At 38.8% G+C, this 21,171-nt stretch overlaps 2 protein-coding genes across 2 annotated transcripts; both read right to left on the bottom strand.

Annotated features, from left to right (window-relative positions):
- Positions 1 to 11,867: 11,867 nt before the first annotated feature.
- pou4f1 (POU class 4 homeobox 1) lies at positions 11,868 to 15,041 on the bottom strand. Its single transcript, XM_084426962.1, has 2 exons — positions 14,611 to 15,041; positions 11,868 to 14,274 (listed from the first exon to the last, which is right to left on the bottom strand). The coding sequence occupies exons 1-2, from the start codon at positions 14,731 to 14,733 to the stop codon at positions 13,294 to 13,296; spliced, it is 1,104 nt and encodes a 367-aa protein (XP_084283088.1). The 5' UTR covers positions 14,734 to 15,041; the 3' UTR covers positions 11,868 to 13,293.
- Positions 15,042 to 16,088: 1,047 nt separating this feature from the next.
- On the bottom strand, positions 16,089 to 20,953 carry obi1 (ORC ubiquitin ligase 1). Its single transcript, XM_084425725.1, has 6 exons — positions 20,715 to 20,953; positions 19,780 to 19,915; positions 19,520 to 19,611; positions 18,449 to 18,670; positions 17,813 to 17,901; positions 16,089 to 17,626 (listed from the first exon to the last, which is right to left on the bottom strand). Exons 1-6 carry the CDS (start codon positions 20,784 to 20,786, stop codon positions 16,558 to 16,560), a joined length of 1,680 nt encoding a protein of 559 aa, XP_084281851.1. The 5' UTR covers positions 20,787 to 20,953; the 3' UTR covers positions 16,089 to 16,557.
- Between the last annotated feature and the right edge of the window lie 218 nt (positions 20,954 to 21,171).

The following is a 21,171-nucleotide window of genomic DNA, read 5'->3' as shown; positions in this document are numbered from 1 at the left end:
CGGGCTGATAAGACGAGACGAAAATGACTGGGAATGAACTGCAGCTGTTTCAGGGTGTTGCAGGTGTCTGCTCTGGTTTGGTCTAGAGGAGTGCTGGGAAAGTAATGCTATATTTGGCCAAAGATTTCCTTCACGTGTGCAGTCTGAGGAGTTTGTCAGAATGAATGTGTGTTTAACGTGCACAATAATAATGGCCAATAATAATAATGTGTGTGTGCGTGTGCGTGCGTGTGTGTGTGTGTGTGTGTGTGTGTGTGTGTGTGTGTAACATAATCTAATGGATGATATTTCAGTCTGGCAGCAGGATGTTAATGAGATCACACACTCACCCTCACAAATACCCACATATTTTTTTTAAAATTGCCTTTCTATTGTTTTTCTTTTGATTTATTACAGACTAACCCTACCTCTTAATAAAAATAAAAAAACTTTAAATTAATACATTTCTTTATTTAGTTATATGTCGTAATAGTTCATTTTAGTCGTTTAGTTAGTTATAATTTTTAATTATATGAAGTTTTATGTAACAAAGTTCGGGAGGAGCATGTTCAGGTAATCATCCAATCAGCACAAGAAGAAGCCAGTATAAATAAAGCCTTCCCTTGCCTCCTGTCTCATGACAAATTTGAGGGCAGATTTGTCTCTCTTAGACAAGTTCTTTGTCTAAACCTAATTTATTTGCCCACTCCAACACACATTCTATACAAGCTATAATGGGACATTTGCTAGACCCAGCACACGTTTGTTTTTCTGTCATGGTATGGACTTTTGACTTCTGTTGTCGTTATACTGATCTATTCATTAAGATGTATAATTTCCCCTAACCCTAACCCTAACACTGCCAGAAGCCATTTAACATTTTTATTAAAGGTGAACTACTGTTCTCTTTTTCTTGATTTTGTTTTGGGGCTCTACTGGAATTGGTTTGCTTAAATGTTCAAAAAACACTGTTGCAGCACCTCTCTTCCCAGTCTGTCAGTAACGCTGTTTAGTTCCTTCTCTATGAAGCCCATCCTTCTCAAAAGCTCAATGTGCTCTGATTGGTCGGCTGGACCAGTGTGTTGTGACTGGTCAACCGCTTCGAGTGTGCTTTGGGAAATGCCCTTACCATAACGGAGTGTTTCAACACACTACTAATGTGACTTATTACCACCCCCACCCCTTCATCTGCCTTGGGCAGGAATTATTTAAATGTGGAATATTGAGACATGTTCGTTCCCGGAAGGAAACTCAAGACTACAATGGAGGCGTTTCAGGGAGTTCAGAAACAGTGACACTGATATAGAGAATAACTCCTGCTGGAGGGACTTTGTGATTTCTAACTTTGCAGACCTTTTTCATCCTAAAACAGCAACATTACACTCTAAAGAAAGATGAACATGGAAAAAAGCATAATAGGACCCCTTTTTGACCTTATTTCATGATTATTTAGTTGGAATTTGGAAGGTCATTTCAGAATCCCCATTTAGCTGCAACATGACCCACACTGCACACGAAAATCCTCTTTTTTTTCTGATAAACAAACATTTTTAGAAAAATAAAAGTAAAGAAAATACAACTCTCCGCAAATTTCGGCTTTAAGCCTTTTATTTTGCGTTTGCATACATTATTACATACAGTATTTTTATGGGTCAGTTCAATATAATCGTCCTGATACACAAACTGTCACAGATCAAAACAAACACTGTTACTCTGTTGCTGACATTGGAGACATGATCAATTATTCATTAACTTCTTCTTAATAACTACCCAAATATTTAAAATATTGTTATTTAATAATTCATGCACAGAATATGAATTCATGCACAAACTCATGAATGATGTCACAGAGTTCAACAAATAAAAAAAGAAATATCTTTTATTAATTTAAAATGCAAGCAACATTTTGATGTTTTATGAAGAAAATATGAAGGATGGTTGTCAGACCGTTGCTGTGCAGTGACTGTTCTGAGTGGTTGTCAACCAGTTGCTAGGGTGTTCTGTTTGGTTGAATGGGCGTTGCTAGGTGGTTCCGTAATGATTTTTGACACTATAGTCCATAAGTTGTTGTTTTTTTGAAGTAATTGTACAGTTAGTACACTTGAAGTAGCACACATCTCTTCAACAAGAAAAATGTGATTTGGGGATGTATTGTAACACAAACAACGCAGGATGAGTTACACAGGGAAGTATAATACTTAGGGATAACCAAACCTTAAAGTGATTTGAACCCAGCTAACAAGGAATGCTCTCAACTTTAGCAACTTTTGGCAAGGTTCTCCTAAAGTTATGAACAAACGTTCTTCCAGTAACATTTGTTCAAAGTTACCTGATCTTTAATAATGTTCTCAAAAACAATATTTATACATCGTTCATGGAGTGTTTCTTTATAAAATGTTTTAGTTGGATGGTTGTCTAACATTTTTTAAACGTGACTACTTGTTTAAGAAAGATCAGAGAACGCTCAAAATTAACGCTCCCATAATTTTTGAGTAATGATAAATGGAATGTTTCCTTAACGTTCACATAACCAAGAAAACATTTTTAAAAACATAAAGTGCCCCTATTATGCTATTTTAAAGGTTCCTGGTTTTGTTTTAGAGTCTACAATATAGGTTTACATACATTTAAGGTGATTTTTTTTTCTCATAATAAACACTGCTGAATCAAGGATTCAGTCTCTCTAAACCCCTCCTTTCTGAGAGCCTACTCTGCTCTGATTGGTCAGATGACTCAGTCTGTTGTGATTGGTCTACTGCTTACAGCATGTGTTGGAAACGATACTCCCATTACCATATCTGAATTTCAGCTCCGGAGGCTTCCTCAGAGCTTGATAAATAGTGACAGGAACAGGAATGATGTCATCATTTTACCATATCAATTTGAGAGTGGGTCCTCATACTTTGGAAGTGCATGCAAAGCGGATTCGCTTTGACAGCGCAGAAAACAGTGTCTTTTCGGCATGTCAACAACATGAAACTCTTCCAGTTTCAGCTACAACTAGACCTTGTGTAGCCCCGCCCCTTTTCAGCTGCGCTCGTTGTCTTTTGTCTTCCGGCCTGTATTTTCACAGCTTCACAGCAATGGCTCGTTTTAAAATCTTCCCGGTCTACTGACATTTGTTAAGACATCTGCTTTAAACATTACAATCCTCATGATAACTTTCATTAACTTTACATTACGTAAATCCACTTCAAAAGTGAATTACTCCTGGACAGCGACCGCAAAAACGGAAGTTCAAAGACAATATTCGAAAGATGGCTGCGCCCTAGTTTCTTTGGTGCATAAGGTCTATAGTGTGTGAGGGTCAAAGTAGACGTTGTTTGCGGGCAGCCAATGAAGACCATGGGCTGGCATTATGCAAATTAGATACAAACCTACATAGGTTCAAACAGGAAGTGAGACTGGATTTAATGACGACTTGTTTCAGGCAGTTCAGAATCGATTTCTCTTTTAGGAGACAATAACTTTATTTGTTGTGCACTTTGATCTTTAAAACATTTGCACATAATTTGAGGAGCGTTAGCAAAATGTTCTTAGAACATATTTTGTTATCTACAAACAATGATCATTGATTTATAACCATTTATACAGCTCTGATTTTGTCATGTTTTGAGATGTTTCATCTCTCAAATAGCAGATAAGTGTTGTGCATGCTGACTGACTGCTAAAATACACATCCAACTCTTAATGCTCTCTGTGTGTCTGTCTCTCCTTCTCTCCGGGTGCTGTAAATGAGTTGGGCTAACCTCTCTGACCACACTCTTTCCTGTCTCTGCTGAACCACACATCTCATCAAATATTTAATGTGCTCGGGAGTGACCGACCTCTCTTCTCCTCTCTTCTTCTTTTCAATTCATTTTTTCCACCCATCTATTCCACTGTCCCTTTCCTGTCAAGTTCAGTCCTGTCCTCCTTCTGATCCTCTCCTCCAATGCGTTGTTCTTAAAGAAACAGTTCCCCTAAAAATTCAACTGTCAATGCCTCGGTGATTGATTCAGAAAAACAGTTGCTGAATTCTGAACCACATACTTCCATTACTGCTCGTACTATTTCTGCTATAGAAATATGTGGTAAAAGTAGTACGGGTAGTATACTAGTATGCAGTTCTGAATTCAGCAAGTCACTTGTGTTTTTCCTGAAAGAAATCAGTGTCTTTGAACAAATTTGTTGAATGACTCATTCAGTGACAGTATGGGTGAATCGAAACTGCATACTACTAGCATACAATTTTTTACCATATCTTTATATGGCACATATTAAGTGTAGTATGCTAGTGTGGGATTCCAAATTTAAAATGTTTTGTACCTGGAATGAATTGGTGTGTTTGAGCTAATCCTCTGAGTAAATGATTCTCATAAAGGCAGCCCTTGTTTCGTTCCTCTCGCATTCTCTGTTGATTTGGTACTCTTTTTGAATAATACTTTCTTTGCAAGCTCTAAAAAAAGTATGTTCTATATAGTATGAATGTGCGTATAGTATGAATGTAACCCGGACTTCGCCATGTTGTCATGATCATGTGGCCTACCAGGATCAGTTGCTTTGCTTCACTGCCATTCACAAATCCTCTCCCGTGGCCTCATGGGATAGTAAAGTGTCCATCGTATGCACACTTCAGAATCTAACCGGAAGTACAGGTACGGTTTGCCTACTATTTACTATTTCGAGTACTGTGAATTTGGACATGCTTTTTTTGTTGCATGCTGTTTTCCTCCTTCTATACGGTAGGGAAGTATGCGATTTCGGATGCAGCCAGTGTGTTTCAGCGAATCATTTGAGTGAATGACTCACTCATAAAGAAAATCACTTGTTTTGTTTCTCCAGTGTGTTTGAACAAATCGGTTTAATGAATGATTCAATGACTCACTCATAAAGATAAAGCCACTTCCTTCCACCTACTGGTATAGTGATGCACCTGCAGATATAACCTGAATAACTGAGCATATAAACCAGAATCAGGAAAAGACTGCTTTATATTTTAAATTTGCTACTGATTAAATGTTTGGGGTTGGTTAATTTTGTATGTTTTTGACTCTATATTATTACAATTTAACAGAACTGTTTTCTATTTGAATATAGTGTAAAAATGTACTTTATTCCTGTGATCAAAGCTGAATTTTCAGCATCATTACTCCAGTCTTCAGTGTCACATGATCCTTCAGAAATCATTAATATGCTCAAGAAATATTTATTATTATCAACGTTGAAATGCTTAATATTTTAGTAAAAACTGATACTTTTTTTTTGATGAATAAGATTTATTTATTTAAATATAGCTTTGAAAATGTGGTCTTCTCTTCCCTATAATTTTTCTCATTTTCTACTCACTGTCTCGCTCTCATCTCTTCATCTGTTGTCACATGACCTCTCCAGCCTCTCACTTCCTGCCCTCTCTCATCATCATCATCATCATCATCATCTGCATGTCTGATGTCAGTTCTGATGTCACGTCCACCGGCTGACGCTGACCTCAGACTGCAGGACATTCCAGCCTATTTCATTCCTCTTTTTGCATATGGTTGGGCATTCTAGCACAGTGCCACCAGATCTGCGGCCGGTGTCTTGTTTAATCAACACTGATGAATATTTGATGGTGTGGTGGTGAGCACAGGGGTGGCCCAAGCCGGTTCTCTCATTATCTACACACACACACACACAGCCTCCATCTCAGCCGGCACCACACACACACACACACACAAGGCCTTTAAGCCTTGAGCACGAAGTTTCAAACTTCCACTAGACTCGAGCTGATGAATATATTCAGTCATTCATCGCCAGTTCACGCTTATCCAGATTGAAATGTGACGACTCGATGAGTTTATAGTGGCACAGTGTCGGTCCGTCCTGTCAGATCTTGTTTGGGATATGTTTCATGCATAATGTATCGCATTAGGTCTATCTTTACCTCTGCGTGCAGACATCTGTGATCGATAAGCCATTCATTGGGATAAATGATCAGCTGCCTATTTTTTCCCTTGTAAAGATCGTGGAAGTTTCTACTAGAGATGTTTGATGTCGTTCCACAGACATTATTGGCTGGTGATTCCACTGCTGTGTTAATAATGGTTTAGCAGAATTAAGAAAAACGATTAATCTTTGAAAGAAACGTAAAGAAAAGAAGAAAAGGTCCTATATAGAACCTTAAAAGGGTTCTGTCAGGCACAACCTTTAAGGGGGTTCCCATCATGGGTTTTAGTTTTAATTCATTGATTTTGTTCATTATTACATCATTAAAGGGCCTATATCTAAGGATTTCAAACTTGTAATCTCTTGTAACAAAACCTAAAAAACAAGACTTTCCCTGATTTCCTAAATTGTCTATGAAAGACTGATTTTTATGTGAAGGACTCTGGACTTTTCTGCCGGGAAAATCAAAAGGATGTGACGTTTGCGCGCGCTCCTGAGAGTCTCTCCTCTTTTCTATTCAATGACTTATGAAACGAATGCTTATAATGTTCAGGATAAAGCAAAGAGTCATTCTGTACTGTAGCCTAATGTCAATGTGTCATGCAAAGAAAAGGGAATAGTACAAACTACAGTCTCACAAAGCCAGATCTATATAGTCTCAAATTTACTTTATAATCAAACTATCATGACAGTGTAATTTTAATTAGGCTATACCTCCTCTGTCGACATGATGCCGGTTAATTGCAGAACTTTCCACATCGCTATGATCAGATGTATTTTTAACTGCTGTTTTTCTTCCACTGTCATTTTGTTGTGTAGCTATTTATCGTTATTGAGGAAAGCGCGCAGCACATATTTATATATTCATCTAACATTGCTTTCAGCAGCGTGGACGATTTCTGGATGTTGGTTAACAGTTTATTGCTGCAAAAGTATTTTTTTATTTCTAAGAGAAGACTGAAAAAGAACTTCACGGTGAGTATATCATTGCATTGAATCACGCTCAGTCTCTTGTATGTTACACCAGCAATAAGTTGCTGCCTGCAGTTCGCTTAACGACCAGCGGTGTCGCTAATAACAAGGGTTTCTGAATTCTACAAATAGCCCCTTTAATTGTAATTACATTTTATGAACAGCTCATATACAAAATTATCACTAGAAAAAGAAAAAAAGTATAATAATTTAAACATTAAATTAAACGTTATACTCATTAAACATGATAGTACTATGCGATAATGTAAAACATTTCTCCTTATATAGCACCATTTGGCATAAAGAGTTGAGTCAAGAACCCTGTAAAGAACCCCACTGAAGTGTGTGGTGACATACATTTTTTCATAGTATTATAAATATTAAAATTAAATAGGTAATACAATATTAAAATGTATATAATCTTTAAAGAAATTGCTACTCAGTGAACAATCTGACTTTAAAAATGATTTGTGTGCATTAAGGCATAAACCCTAATGCAATGAAACTCAAAGATATCTTAATGGAGTTCTCAGTTATGACACATTTGAGCATCAACTTTGTCTTGGATGTTTCTCCATAACTAAAAATAGACACAAATGAGACAAATGTTAAGATCAAGTGAGAATGTAGAGCTATATAGAATTAATTTGGATAGATCATTTGGTCTTGGGATGAGTTCTTGTTGAACTCTTTTGATTGCAGATATTTGTATCTTGTCAAATCTGTGTTTTAAGACATTGTTGAAATCTCTTTTTTAAAAAGCCATATGAAACTGCTGGGGTCTTTTTTATTCAGAAAAATCTGAAAAACAGGAGCCTGGGGCAAAATTGCATCTCATTGATGTCTGACATCATTGATACATCTTTTTATTTTTTATTTTATTTCTAGTTTTTTGTTTTGTTTTAGTTATCTCGTTCACTGCATCATCTGGAAGCGTGGTAGAGAAAAATCAAATCGATTCAGAGATGTATAATAACACGTCATCCACAGTTTTCCAGCACTTTCTCCACGCTCTCTTTGGGCAATCAAACGGCTTCAAAACTCAATCTGAAGGGCCCATTTGTAAACAGTGTCACCCAGAGCTGGTTTGTAAATATCTCCACGCTTTGGTGAAGAGGGATTGCTGGAACAAACGATGAACTCCAGAGGCAAAATGAGGATAATGATGAGGGGCCAGTGTGTTCAATAGAAGGTCAAAAAGTGCAGGGCCCGGGGCCACGAGAGCGTTAAAGAGACAGGGTGAGAGAAAGCACTTGACATTTATACAGCCCATCATAAAGAAACAGACTGACAGCTACTCTAACAATCCAATGGGAGAGTCAGATCAGCCACCATTCTCACGTGCTTAAAGCTACAGCTGGATATTGTTTGGCAGGAACCTTGCTGGCTCTTTAATTTCTGTCAGTTTGTTCTTGAAGGGGAGTATCTGGAGTCGAGCTGTCTGCAGTATTTGATGCGCAGATAAATGCAGAGAGCGGAGCAGGTTTTGATCTGCATAAAGACTTTAACCTCTATTTCCTCTCAGCTGCAGTAAACGCTGTGGGTTTGGAAGGGGGGGGTCAACCTTGCTTATCAAATATTTTTCAACTTAAATGACGGATTTATTAAACAAATAGGTTTTTGGTCTGTCTCTGAACCCCTTGTGATTGAAATGTGCCGTTGTGTCAACAGCCCGCCTCCACTCGAGGCCGGCGAGATGCTGAAGATCACTGAATAAATACAAGTTTGAAATGAACACAGATCCGGAGGATTCGCTCTCCCAACCCCCTGTCTGACATTTCCGTCCACAGGCCATCCTTCATGGACATTGTTATAACCGAGACTGGATGTGCTCTGTGTGCACGTGTTTCCCATTAAACAGGCTGCTTTGGTTGTTAATCGACAAAATGCTAATTACATTGCTTATTAAAATAATAACAACAATAAAAAGTTGACATCATAATGTCATACTATAGTCATATAAAAGATTATTTGTTTATTTAAATGTGTTTAATATTATAGGTAGCCTACATGTAATTTTGTAACAGTACTGAGTCAAATGAATTAACAGCATAGATTTGGTTGAAGGTTAGTTGCGTGTAATTATGCATAAATTATTGTTATTACTATATGTAACAATGACTGTAAAATAAAATGTTACCTTTTATTGTAAATTATTCATAGAATAACAAGTTATATATATAATACCAAAACTGGCTAAATCATTTTAAATTTCCTTAATACAATAAGTGAACATTTAAGGCTGATAAATCATTTCCAAATCTGAGATTAATAGTTTTATTTCAAGTTAACCTCATATTTTTTTCTGCTCAGTGAAAAAAAAAAAACATCAAACAATTATTTTTGAAATAAAATAAGCTATGCAATCCAGACGGGTTGATTTTTTTCGGGTAGAACAATTATAATTTCTTTTTATCGAAGGTTAGAATGATAATGATCACTGCTCGTTTAACAGTGCAAAACCTAGACAACAGAAGAGACCCTTTTCTCTCTCTCTTTCACATCCATCCACAGAATGTTTCTCTTTTCGCTTTAAATGGGTTAGCCGGTGTTCTTGTTGTTGCTGTTTGTAGCAGCTGAACTTTGAGGGTGGGATGCTGTTGAGTTGTGTTGATGAAGTATCTCTTGATTAATAGATCCATGAGGCAAACCGGCTGACATATGGCTCATGAAGCAGCTGGGATCTGTACCTGCGGCATCCCCTCCGGCCATTAACATATTAGAGGCTTTAGTGCAGGCAGAAAGACAGCAGCAGCCTAGAGCTGTTTGATATAGACTCTCAATAATGCATTACTCTTCAATCTGCGAGGAGCTGTTCGTGGTGCTGAAATATGGCGCGTGCGCTTCTCAATGGAAAATCGTAGTTCGAAGTTTTAAATTAATATAAAAAGGGGTTGCACTTTATTTTACAGTAAGTGCACTTTCAGACTTTCAGACAGTGTACTTAAGTGTAAGGTAGCATGGGTTAAGTTAAGGTTTAGGGGTAGGTTCAGGGTTAGTAAGTGTCATTACTACAATAGGTTCATGACTGGACTGTAAAAAAAAGTGCTACCTAAAAACGGTGTGGGGGGATTAGCGAAATTTAAAAAAAAGGAGTAAAATGGAAATGATGAAATAATTACATCTCCGACATCACTGTAAAAAGAAAGATGCTGCTAGCTGACTTATTGGAAGAAAAAATGTATTAATATTATTATTATTAATCATATTAGCCTGTATTATTTTAATTTAAAAAGAAAAAAAAAAATTATACAATTATTTGTAATTAATGTAGTCAGGTTGATGCAGTCGATTATTTAGTTGCCTTCTACAAACGAGTTCATTTAGATTTTACCTTGAATACATTTTAGATTATTTGACAAAATATTTTATAGTGTGAGGGAAGAAACGGATTCGATATCAAAACTGAATCCCAAGGCAAACAGCAAATAGCCGAATAAAAATTACAACAGCAATAAAATAACAGAGAATCATTTCTTGGAAAGATTCGGAAATTTTCTATATAAAATAGAAGAAAAAAAGACTGTATCTGAGGTGTGAGTTGGATGCCAGAAACTCACTTAAAGCTGAAAATGAATATTTCTCTCACTTAATATGCTGTCGCGCCAGGAGAGCGTCGAATTGCAAAATGATCCAAAAGCACGACTAGATTGGGAGACTTTCAGTGCCAGTCAAATCATCCTTTCCCAAAGAAAATGTCCATATACTCACTGCGTTCTTCTGTTCGTTGCCAAAAGCCAAACAGGAGCAATAAATGTTTCTTTCTCCAGCAGCAGCACTGCATCTGCGACCTGCTTTCATCAAGTGCTTCCCTGAAAAACCCCGATAGCTGTCTGAAAATATTGCATTTTATATCAGCAAAGCGCGATTAATATTGCATCACCTACATATAACATATCTTTTTTAAAGGCAGCAAAATGTAAAGCTCCCCTCCCCTTCCCCCCTGAATATCTCTTCAATATTACAGTGAGAAAGATCTGCAGTGTCATTTATTTTTTTTTTATGAATAAACAAACTTTTGAAATTAGACGCGTTTCTTTAGTGAGACTGTTTGGAGACGGCCTGCTCTCAGGCTTCATGAAATGTTTATTATCAGTTCGGCGGGGTAAAACCCCTCATCTCACCTACAGCCTTCGGGTCTGTTTCGAGGAAATAATACCAGGAGTTTTCGGCTGCTATTAAAAGCCGATATCGAATCGCAGAATTCTATTCAGATGGAAATCTAACGTAATGCTCATGTTACCTCATTTAGCAGACACGTGCATGGCCAAAAATTCCATTTGTTTGACACACTAACACCCCATTAGGGCGCCGATAACAATTACCGAGCTTTTTAATTAGTGTCTTGTTGTATTCCGTTTATTAATTTTCCAAACCACAGAGCATGAATTATTTAATAAACCGTAGTAAGGGTATAGGCCTATTCAAATGTAATGCTAAAGGAGAATCATGACCGAAATCGTGCGACATCTATTAAAAAGTATTATTATTATTAAGCTATTTTTCATTAGACCATTTTGTATCTTATGTATTTACAATTTTGTCTGCAATTTATTACGTTAAATTGAAGACATTTTCTCGTCTCGTCAGTAAAAAATAATAAAAAAAAAACAAAACAAAAAAAACTATTTTCACTGGTCTAACGGAATGCAGTCTGAGAAATCCAGATCATGGAAATGAAGAGCAATAAAAATGTATAAATAATGCATGTTTCTGGAGTAATGACTGTATATCAAATATTTGTGCTGATTAGAAAGCAACTGTAAGACAGAGAAAGAAAGAAAGAAAGAAAGAAAGAAAGAAAGAAAGAAAGAAAGAAAGAAAGAAAGAAAGAAAGAAAGAAAGAAAGAAAGAAAGAAAGAAAGAAAGAAAGAAATGCTATTGGATCCAGGGTTTGGTTCATATTTAGTTGATTTTTTTTTTTTTTTTTTTTTTGCGCCATTGCATGTTAATTATCTTTTACGTTTTAATTATGGCACACAACTTTTAAGTCCATATTTTCGCTTTCTTTCCCTAATATGTATTTTAAATGTAATTGTACCACATGTGTATCTATTACTGTGAGTATGTGTATATCTCTGATCATTTCCAATCCTGATAAACATTAATATTTTTTTCATTTCTCATTTATGTGTAGGCAAAATATAAACAATCATACAGTAGCTAAATATGTCTGAGATTTGTCTGTGCTGTAGAATAAGATACACCCCAATGACAGCCTCCACTTTGATTTTCCATCGTTTATTTAGAAGATCGCCGGGACTGGAGCCCTGCAGCTGGATTTGGCTAACAGAATGAGAGAAGTTTGGATGAGAAGATGGAGAGACAGCAGACTGTTGGACAGGTGCACAGGTATGACAGAGTGATGCGCACGTGGCCGCTGTTTGTAAACATACGTGTGCACAAAATAAAATCATCACAACCTTTTTTTTTTTTTTTCTTCTCAGGAACAATTAACACGACAAACAACGTTGTGTCTTTATGTGAAAACAGGCATTAAACAGTGACTTACACCATCCACAAAGGTCTACCAGTAGATACTCTATGTAGTGCTTGGTAATTTTTTTTTTTTCTTCTTTCAATGCATAGAATGTTTGCACTGCAAACCAAAGTATACAAACCAACGAAATTATATTTCAGGACAATTTTGCTTCGTAAATATAATCATCTTTATCATGCGAGTTAACTAATATCCGCAGAGGAAGAATTCTGATTTGCCAAACCAATAATAAATAGACTAAATCATAAGTAATAAAATCAAAAACTGGGAATTCAGTTTTGCACGGTGAGCAAGTGTCATTTGTACGTATATTTATATATATACACAAAAGCATTAGAATATATCTAACCAATCTAAATAACAGTAGATTTCAGTGCAATTTCAACAAATACGAGCGGTGGTTGCCACCTTTATTTAAAAGGGACTCTGTATACTTTTCTTTTCCTGTTCAGTTCTGTATTCATCAGAGCAGACCTTTGAAATACTGAATGTTCATCAGCAAGACTGTGGAAACGGGATCTGCTTTTAACACATTTAATAATCAAAAATATAGCAGTTCCCTGTCACGAATGAGTAAGTACACAAATATGCTGAACATAAATAAATAAATAAATAAATACATAAATAAATAAATAGGATAGAATTAAACTATGAGGTAATCCATCAATGGCTATTTTTCGTCGTCATTCGGAATAAACGTCATCGGGGCAACACAAATAAATGCAGAGTCGAACCGCAGAAAAGTAGTTCGTCTGGATTACCTGTTATTTGCATACTTCACATTCACCAGTACAGTGAAAAGAAACATGAGTTGTGAAAATCAAACGGTACTAATCATGAGCACACGCGCTTGAGCCAAAGCGATTTTCCTTGGTCCCCAAAAGTCAGTTTTGTTTTGTTGTTTGTTTCCCTACAGAAGTAGGCTATATAGTCCATCAGTGAGCCGCGGAAAATTTCAACCTCTTCTGTTTTTGTCTTTGGTTGCAAAACCATACTCGCACCACGTTCTTTTTGAGGTCCAATTTCTCGGCTATAGCCGCGATTTTCTCCGAGGACGGCCGAGGCTGGACCGCGAAATACGCCTCCAGAGATCGCTTCTCCGGGGCCGCTATGGAGGTCCGCTTGCGCTTCTTCTCGCTGCCGTTGAAAATGTCGGGTTTGCTCATTTTCTCGCGCTGGGCGCCCTCGGCCTCCTCCAGCCACGCCTGAAGGATGGGTTTGAGCGCGATCATGTTGTTGTGCGACAGAGTTAGAGACTCGAAGCGACAAATGGTACTTTGGCTCAGGGAGCCCACGCCTGGGATCTTCAGGTTGGCCAGCGCGCCCCCCACGTCCGCCTGAGTCACCCCGAGTTTGATCCTCCGCTGTTTAAAGCGCTCCGCGAACGCCTCCAGCTCCCTAGGGTCCGTGTCCGAGTCGTTGATGGAGGGCAGTCCGTTGTTGAGGAGTCCCGGCGCGCCCTGGTGCGCACCGCCGTGGTGGCCCGGTAAGAGCCCGTGGTGAGTGAGCGGCGAGTTCATGTTCATAGCAGCCTGGTGGGACAGGTGGGTGAGCCCGTGCATGTGTGAGTGCGGGTGGGCCGACGTGGAGATCAGGCCCCCGCCGCCGCCTCCTCCGCCTCCTCCACCGGCCCCTTCGTGACCGCTGGGCATCAGCGCGAGCGACGGAGAGCTGATGTGCTCCATGAGGTCGGGCGGCTCCAGGTTCTGGTGGTGGTGGTGGTGATGGTGGTGGTGGTGGTGGGCGAGTGGCACGGTGGAGGTGGACGAGCATGGCACGGTGTTCATCGTGTGGTACGTGGCGTCGGGCTTGAACGGGTGACTCTTACCCTGGGACACGGCCATGTCCACGGCCGCCAGAGCTTCGGCGCGGGCCAGGAGCGTCTCATCCAGACTGGCGAAGATGTTGCTTTGTAGCTGGAGGAGTCGGGGGGAGAGAGAGAGAGAGAGAGAGAGATAGCGAGAAAAACAGAGAAACAGAAAGAAAGTGGAGATGTCAGCTGGGGAATAGTGTCAACACATAACACAGAGAGAATATTCCTTTTAAGAGGCTTCCAGTCATAAAAATTAATACAAGAAAAGGCTGAAGCCTGAGCCTTCAGTGAGCATGCCTTCAGAAAAGATCACAGGCGTGCGGATGATTGCTGTGGAATACATGAAAAAAACATTAAGGCAGAATATGCGCCTCCAGCGCTCCTCCTCGCGCGCAGAGGAGAACGCAGGAGAAAAGCAAGAAGTTTGGAGCTCGTTTACCTGTGGAGTCTGCAGACAGGCTCTCCTGATCGCCTCCGAGCTCGAGTGCAGAGTTGTGTACTTGTGCTCAGGTAAGCTGGGATGCATGGCGAAATGCGCCTGTTTGCTGTTCATGGACATCATGTTTGCGCTAGATCCGGTTTAGATAAAGTGCACGAAAGGAGGATAAAACCCAAAGCGAGAGAGGCCAGGTCCTCCCGCCTCCTCTTCTGGCGTCGGGCGGATGCGGTAGCGCTCGCTTGCTGATGGTACAGAGAAGAAGCCCGCAGTGTGTGTGTGTGTGCGTCTCTGTTTGGCTCTGCTGTGTGTGGATGAGGAGCGCTCTTACACCTGAGTCCCTCACATCTCGTCCGGCAGCCTCGCCTATTCTCGCGAGACGAGCGCGATTGACTCTCTTCTCCTCCTCTCTTCTCATATCATCGCGCCTCTTCTCGTCTCATGTCCTCCTCGAACTGTAAATCGGCCTAATGACGGAGAAGGGGGGCTTCCATACCTGTGGATTCTGTGCGCATGCGTGGTGCCTTCGCAGATTTAGAATGTTGTTTGTTGCTTTAAACGGTAACAGTGTAACCGCTAACATTCGATATGCAAATGAGGGCTGACTGTGTAAATGTCTAAATAATAGATTTCTTTTCTTTTTCTTTTTTTTTAGATACATCCAACCTAATCAGACACTTTTAAGTTGGGCATAAATCTTTTTTTTTTTTTATAAATAATATAAAAATGTTTATAATAAGCATATTTATTTTAATGAATGAAATAAAAGCAAAATGGAAACATGAAATATATAGTTTAACTGCGAAATAATGTAGCCTAATTCATTTAATTTTATTTGTATTAAACGTTTGCTAAAAATAAAATGCATCAATAAATTGTAACCATTGTTGATTCCATAGCTATTCGTTTATTTCAGTTTCAAGAGAATTTGCAAACGTGAATATTTTTATTTAGCTAATGTTTATGGTTGCACCGCGTTGATTCATTAAGCAACTCTATATATCAGATAAGATAAAGGGAAAAAAGAAAAACGAATTAATATCTGCATAAAAGAAATATATAACGAAAATCGTTTAGATATAAATATTCATACATTACAAATGACGTCAACAGAAATTCGCAGACATCAAAATATAATCTTTATTTATATCAGATATATATTGTATTTGAATATTTAAATTTCGCTCACGTTAACGCGTCATGGTGGCATTGCCTTGATTGATTACGCAACTTTAACTATCATGTATATTTCACTAAACTCTAATCACTGCATGAATTTTTAATCGCCCAGCGCTTTTAGTTGGAGCTAATGAAGTGTTAATTCACTAGCATGAATTAATTCTTTAAAAGACTGTGAAGGATGTGGGTAGTAAATGGATTTGTTTAGTATTCTGGTGAAGACACATGAAATAATTCAGCACTGAACACAGAAAGACAATGTATTTGCGTGCACTATTACTAAAATTACGTTTACTGTTGTTATCATAACACTAAATCAAAGGTTTTGAAAATGTGAAAATTAAAGGCATACAAAGTTTTTTTTATTTAGATAACATCCAGGTACAAAAACATTTACGAAAATATCTGAAAAATAGAAAATGACTTATTATTTTCAAACTGTATGCACAAATAGCATTTATTGTTTTCACAGCTTAAATACAGATTCATTCAGAATGCCAGGTAATGAAATTCGATAGAAAAAAATATGTTTAATTTCAAGAGAAAAGTGTAATGGTAACACCTTATCCCCTCAGGATACTGAAATGGTTTTTATATCATACAGTAACATGATCCAGCGCACACTGCCGTCATCATAATGAACAGTGAGGCAAATTTGTAATAAAAAGCCCTGATGGAACAGAAAGGCTGTTAAATCTTGTTGTTCTCCTGAAAAGTCATTGAAATCATGCTGGAAGATCATGCTGTAAAACACTTGAAATGTTTCTGCTTCTACTTTAGTTTGGAGAGTTTGGAGGGGCTGGAGATGGACAATCCTGTGGGACACTTGCGTTTGGTGGGCTGGCCGGGATTTTCCACCGTATCTCCAGCCATGTCACTGACCTCAACATCACAATGGGTGGTCTCCTGTGTCAAAGGTGTGGTTTGGTGCTCTCCTGCTGTTCCAGGATCAGCCAAGAGGTTGCTACAGAAATCCAGTTCTGGTATTTGGGTGGCATCAAAGTCTGGCGAGCGTGAGGATGAGGATGATGCCAGGGGAAGGTGAGAGACCTGACTGTTGGAGCTCTCACCCTCAGCCATCATAGAGTCCAGCTCAGAGATCTTGTCCAGGTACGCCGCATCCATACAAGCCTCACTGTTTCCCATAGGGTCCTCGGACGGCTCCAAATTCTCTCTGTTTTCATCCAGACGGGGCAGCTCAGGTCCGCAGTCCATCCAGCCTCCACACAAGACCTCTCTGTCTGAATTCACAGCGGTCTTCTGACTGAAAGGAGCGCCTTTGTTGCCTTGGAAGGATTCTGGGCTTTGGCTGATTGAGGAAGAGCTGGCTGGGCCCTGGCAATCATCAAAACTCAGTCTTCTCAGGTAAGTGAGAGGTTTGAGACCTAACTTTCGGTCACTACACACCACAGGACTCTTCAAGCTCAGAGATCTGAGAGCCGAGGAGGGTGTAGAGGGAACCGTAACATCTTTGAGTCCATCCTTGTGTGGACTCAAGGTCCCTCCAAGAAAACACACATCAGATGTAGTCAGGAGGTGCCCGTGGTTGTTGGGAAGCTCTGAACACTTTCGGTCCAGGTCTGTACAAACAGAAGTTTCCTCCATTTCACTCAGGCTCCTTCGCATCAGGGCAATCCTTTCAATCCCTCCGTTTTGAGTCCCTCCAGAGGCAGCGTTTGAAGAAACACTTTCTTCAGACTGAGGGTCATCCCTCTGGTTCTGGGCTTCAAGCTCTTCGATGTATTTATCGCTGCGCTCCAGAGCTCTTTTCAGCTGGGCCACGTCCCGCTCATACTGGTGAATTTTGGCCTCGAGAGCTGCGACTGTATACCGGCCAAACCTCAAAGTAAAACACAGACAAACCACAAATAAAATCAACTTTGAAAGATCTGAGTCACTAATACTGTGTAAATATCCATAAATATAAAAAAAAAGAATATTTTATTTGTAGTTGTCAACGTTTAATCTAACTCAAAATGCAAGTCGGTACACTTCACCAACATCGTATAATGAACATTGTGCTTACTTTTGAGGAGATCTGCTGTCCACTTCTGCTTTCAAGTGCATATTTTCCTGGATTAGGTCAAAATTTTGGGACCGCAGAGTTTTGTTAGCCTGAGGGAAAGAAGCATGTTTCTTTCAGAATAGTTGCTTTTTTTTTTTTTTAAGCACAGAAGACAAATAACACCCTTTCCCATATTTCCAATGGTCAGTGAAAATTCATCTAGAATATAGAGAAAAGCTGGGACTATATACATATATATATATATATGCTCTAGATGTGGACTAAGCACCAAGCCATTGTAACCATATCTCTTTACTGTAATATGATATAAATGATAAGGGTTTTTCAACAACTGATACCAATGCTGATGTTTAGAGAGTAGCCCAAATAATGCCAAAAATATGTATAAAATAGTTAGATGATAGCAAATGAGACAATTTCTCACATTAAAAATTTTTTTCCTTAGAATGTACAACAAAATATTTGAAACCAGAACATTATTATCCACTGACAAAAGATGATTTATGAAAATAACAATGACCAAGTGAGCACAGTCAATGCAGATTATCTAAATTATGGGGCGATATTTCTAGTTTTGCGCTTTTTTTGGCCAGTGTCTAATCTCTCTTTTTTTTTTTTTTTCAATTCCATTCATACTTCCTTCAGCTTTTCGAGGTCCTGTTTGACATTCCTGTAGAGGTCATTGGCAGCTCTCAGCTTATTGGCCGACTCCTCCAGAGCGCTCGGGTCAACTGTACTGCTTTCGCTCTGAGCAACCAAGACCGTGCTCGGTTCCAGAGCTGTCTTAAGTTGCATCTCAAGGCTCAGGTTTTTGCTTTTCAAGTCCTCGTTCTCTTTCAAGAGGGTTTCGATTTCATCCTGTAAGACAGATGATTCATAAGCTCTGGCTTTCGTTGCATAGCTAGGTCAAATTTTTTTTAAGGCATATTTTACACTGCCCGGCCAAAAAAAAAAAAAGTTGCTGTTTGGATTTAAATAGTCAAATGCTTAAGAGTCTATGATTGGATCAGTGATTATGTTTCTAGCATGTTAGTGTTTGGAAACATTTCTTGTGTAGCTTTTCATTTCTTAAACAAACATGTAGGAAGACACATCATGGCCATATTCCAGGATGACAATGTCAAGATTCATCAGGATCAAACTGTGAAAGAATGGTTGGGAGGGAGCATGAAGAATCATTTACACATATGAGTCTCGTCTGAGTCCAGAGGTTAAACTCATTGAAAGTCTTTGGGATGTGCTGGAGGAGACTTTACAGAGTGCTGGACTCTTGCATTGACATTACAAGATCTTGACAAAAAATGCATGCACCACTTGATGGAAATAAATGTTGTGATGATGTTATTTCCATCAAGAGGTGCATTGCATTGTCATCCTGGAATATGGCCATGATGTGTCTTCCTACATGGTTGTCTAAGAAATGAAAAGCTACACACTCCATCAATTAGGGTTAGAAGAACGTTTGCCAAACATATAACATGCTAGAAGCATAATATTCACTGCAACAATGATCCAATCATAGACTCTTAAGCATTTAAATCCAAACAGCGAAATTTTTGGGCCGGGCAATGTATTAAAACGTGTTGAAGATCACATGAAATCCAATTTGGAGTCTAGAGGCGTAGCAGTTTTCTGCACTGAATTTCAATACAGGAAAGAAATTTGTATTTATCAAACCATTTCATTGGGTCTTTGAGAAAAAAATACCTCATATTCTCGCAAAAGCAGCTCCCCTCGAGTCTTTCGGAGGCGTCTCTTCGCAGAAGAGCTCTCATTGGATTCACTGTCAGTTGTGGCTCCTGTGAGCATTAACACACACACACACACACACACACACACACACACACACACACACACACACAGAAGAGAAAGAAATAGATATAATCACACTCATCCTACCTAAAACAAACAAAGTTCTATAGCTTACATTGAAAAAATAACAAGATATGATTGTGAGGTCTCATTACCAATGATTTCTCTGCAGGGGTTTTCTGGGGTGATGGCCACTCGACAGGTGGGACATTGACTGCTCTTCTCCAGCCAAACTTTGATACAGTTGGAGCAGAACACATGGTTGTTGCAACAAATGACCGGCTGACGCACCTTTGAGGTGTAGATCAGAGCAAACCAAAAGGTAAATGCAACATCATGACTGTTAACATTAAAGGGATAGTTCACCCTTAAATTAAAATTCTGTCATAATTTACTCACCCTCAAGTTGTTCCAAACCTTTATGGATTTATTTCCTCTGCTGAACACAAAAGAAGATATTTTGAAGAGTATGGGTAACCAAACAGTTGATGGGCCCCATTGACCTCCATAGTATGGGGGAAAAAAATACTAAGGAAGTCAATGGTGCCCATCAATTCATACAGGTTTGGAACAACTTGAGGGTGAGCAAATGATGACAGAATTTTCATTTTCTGGGTGAACTATCCCTTTAACATTCCTGCTTATCTGGTCCATATCATCTGACATCACCCTCTGTGATTATTTCAGGGATTCATTAACAGCAGAGCACAGTGTTCAGGTGAGTGCTGGAATTGTCAGTTTTGTTCATTTGTGTTTTGGGAGAAAACTAAATCAGAAGGGTATTACAGTATAGCACCAAGCGTCCCTTCTGATTAAGAAATAACGTTTCTGTAACTCAAAACAGCGATAGTTTTATTAGTAATAAACCTATCGCTGTTTTGAGTTACAGAAACGTTATTATCTTTACATGCGCGTATTTTTACAGTATCTTCACTGATAGATGATAAAAGAACTGTGTATTACATTGAAGTGGTTTTAATTTAAAGACCGAGATGCATCAACAATCAACAAACATGAAGTACACGCGCGCACTGCACGACTTTGTGTTCAACTTCTGCCGTAGTTAAACTAAGTGTATTAAAAGTGTTACCTTTCCGAGGCAAATCTGGCAGGATATCGGTAAAGTCAATGAAAGAGTGACGTTTGGAAAACTTTGCGCCATGATTTAGTCCTCCTCGGAGATTAGAAACATGATCCAAAACTCCCTCCAACAGAAACAAAGTAACTAGCAGCACACGCGACTACGGCAAGCGCAGAGTACTAAACTACAGCGAAACGCGTCTGCCTCAGACTACTATACATTCTCACTGTGGTGAGTAGAGTGGTGTTAACGATTGTGGTTATTAATGCTTTTATAAAGCAAAGTTTTGTATGTATAGAATTTATGATCTTCTCCACTAATTCCTCCGTATCTAGTATATCACATTTACTGCTAAAAAAGAAACTTGACGTATTCCTTCAGTTACCAACAGCACCAACAATGCTGTGTTAATGCCATGTCGTAATTACGGTAGTTTCGAGATGACAACAAATATCACGATATCAAC

This window comes from Rutilus rutilus (assembly GCF_951802725.1).
Source record: "Rutilus rutilus genome assembly, chromosome: 12".
Taxonomy (NCBI): Eukaryota; Metazoa; Chordata; class Actinopteri; order Cypriniformes; family Leuciscidae; genus Rutilus; species Rutilus rutilus.
The sequence above is the reverse complement of the archived record's forward strand: the minus strand, read 5'-3'. Positions and strand labels throughout refer to the sequence as shown.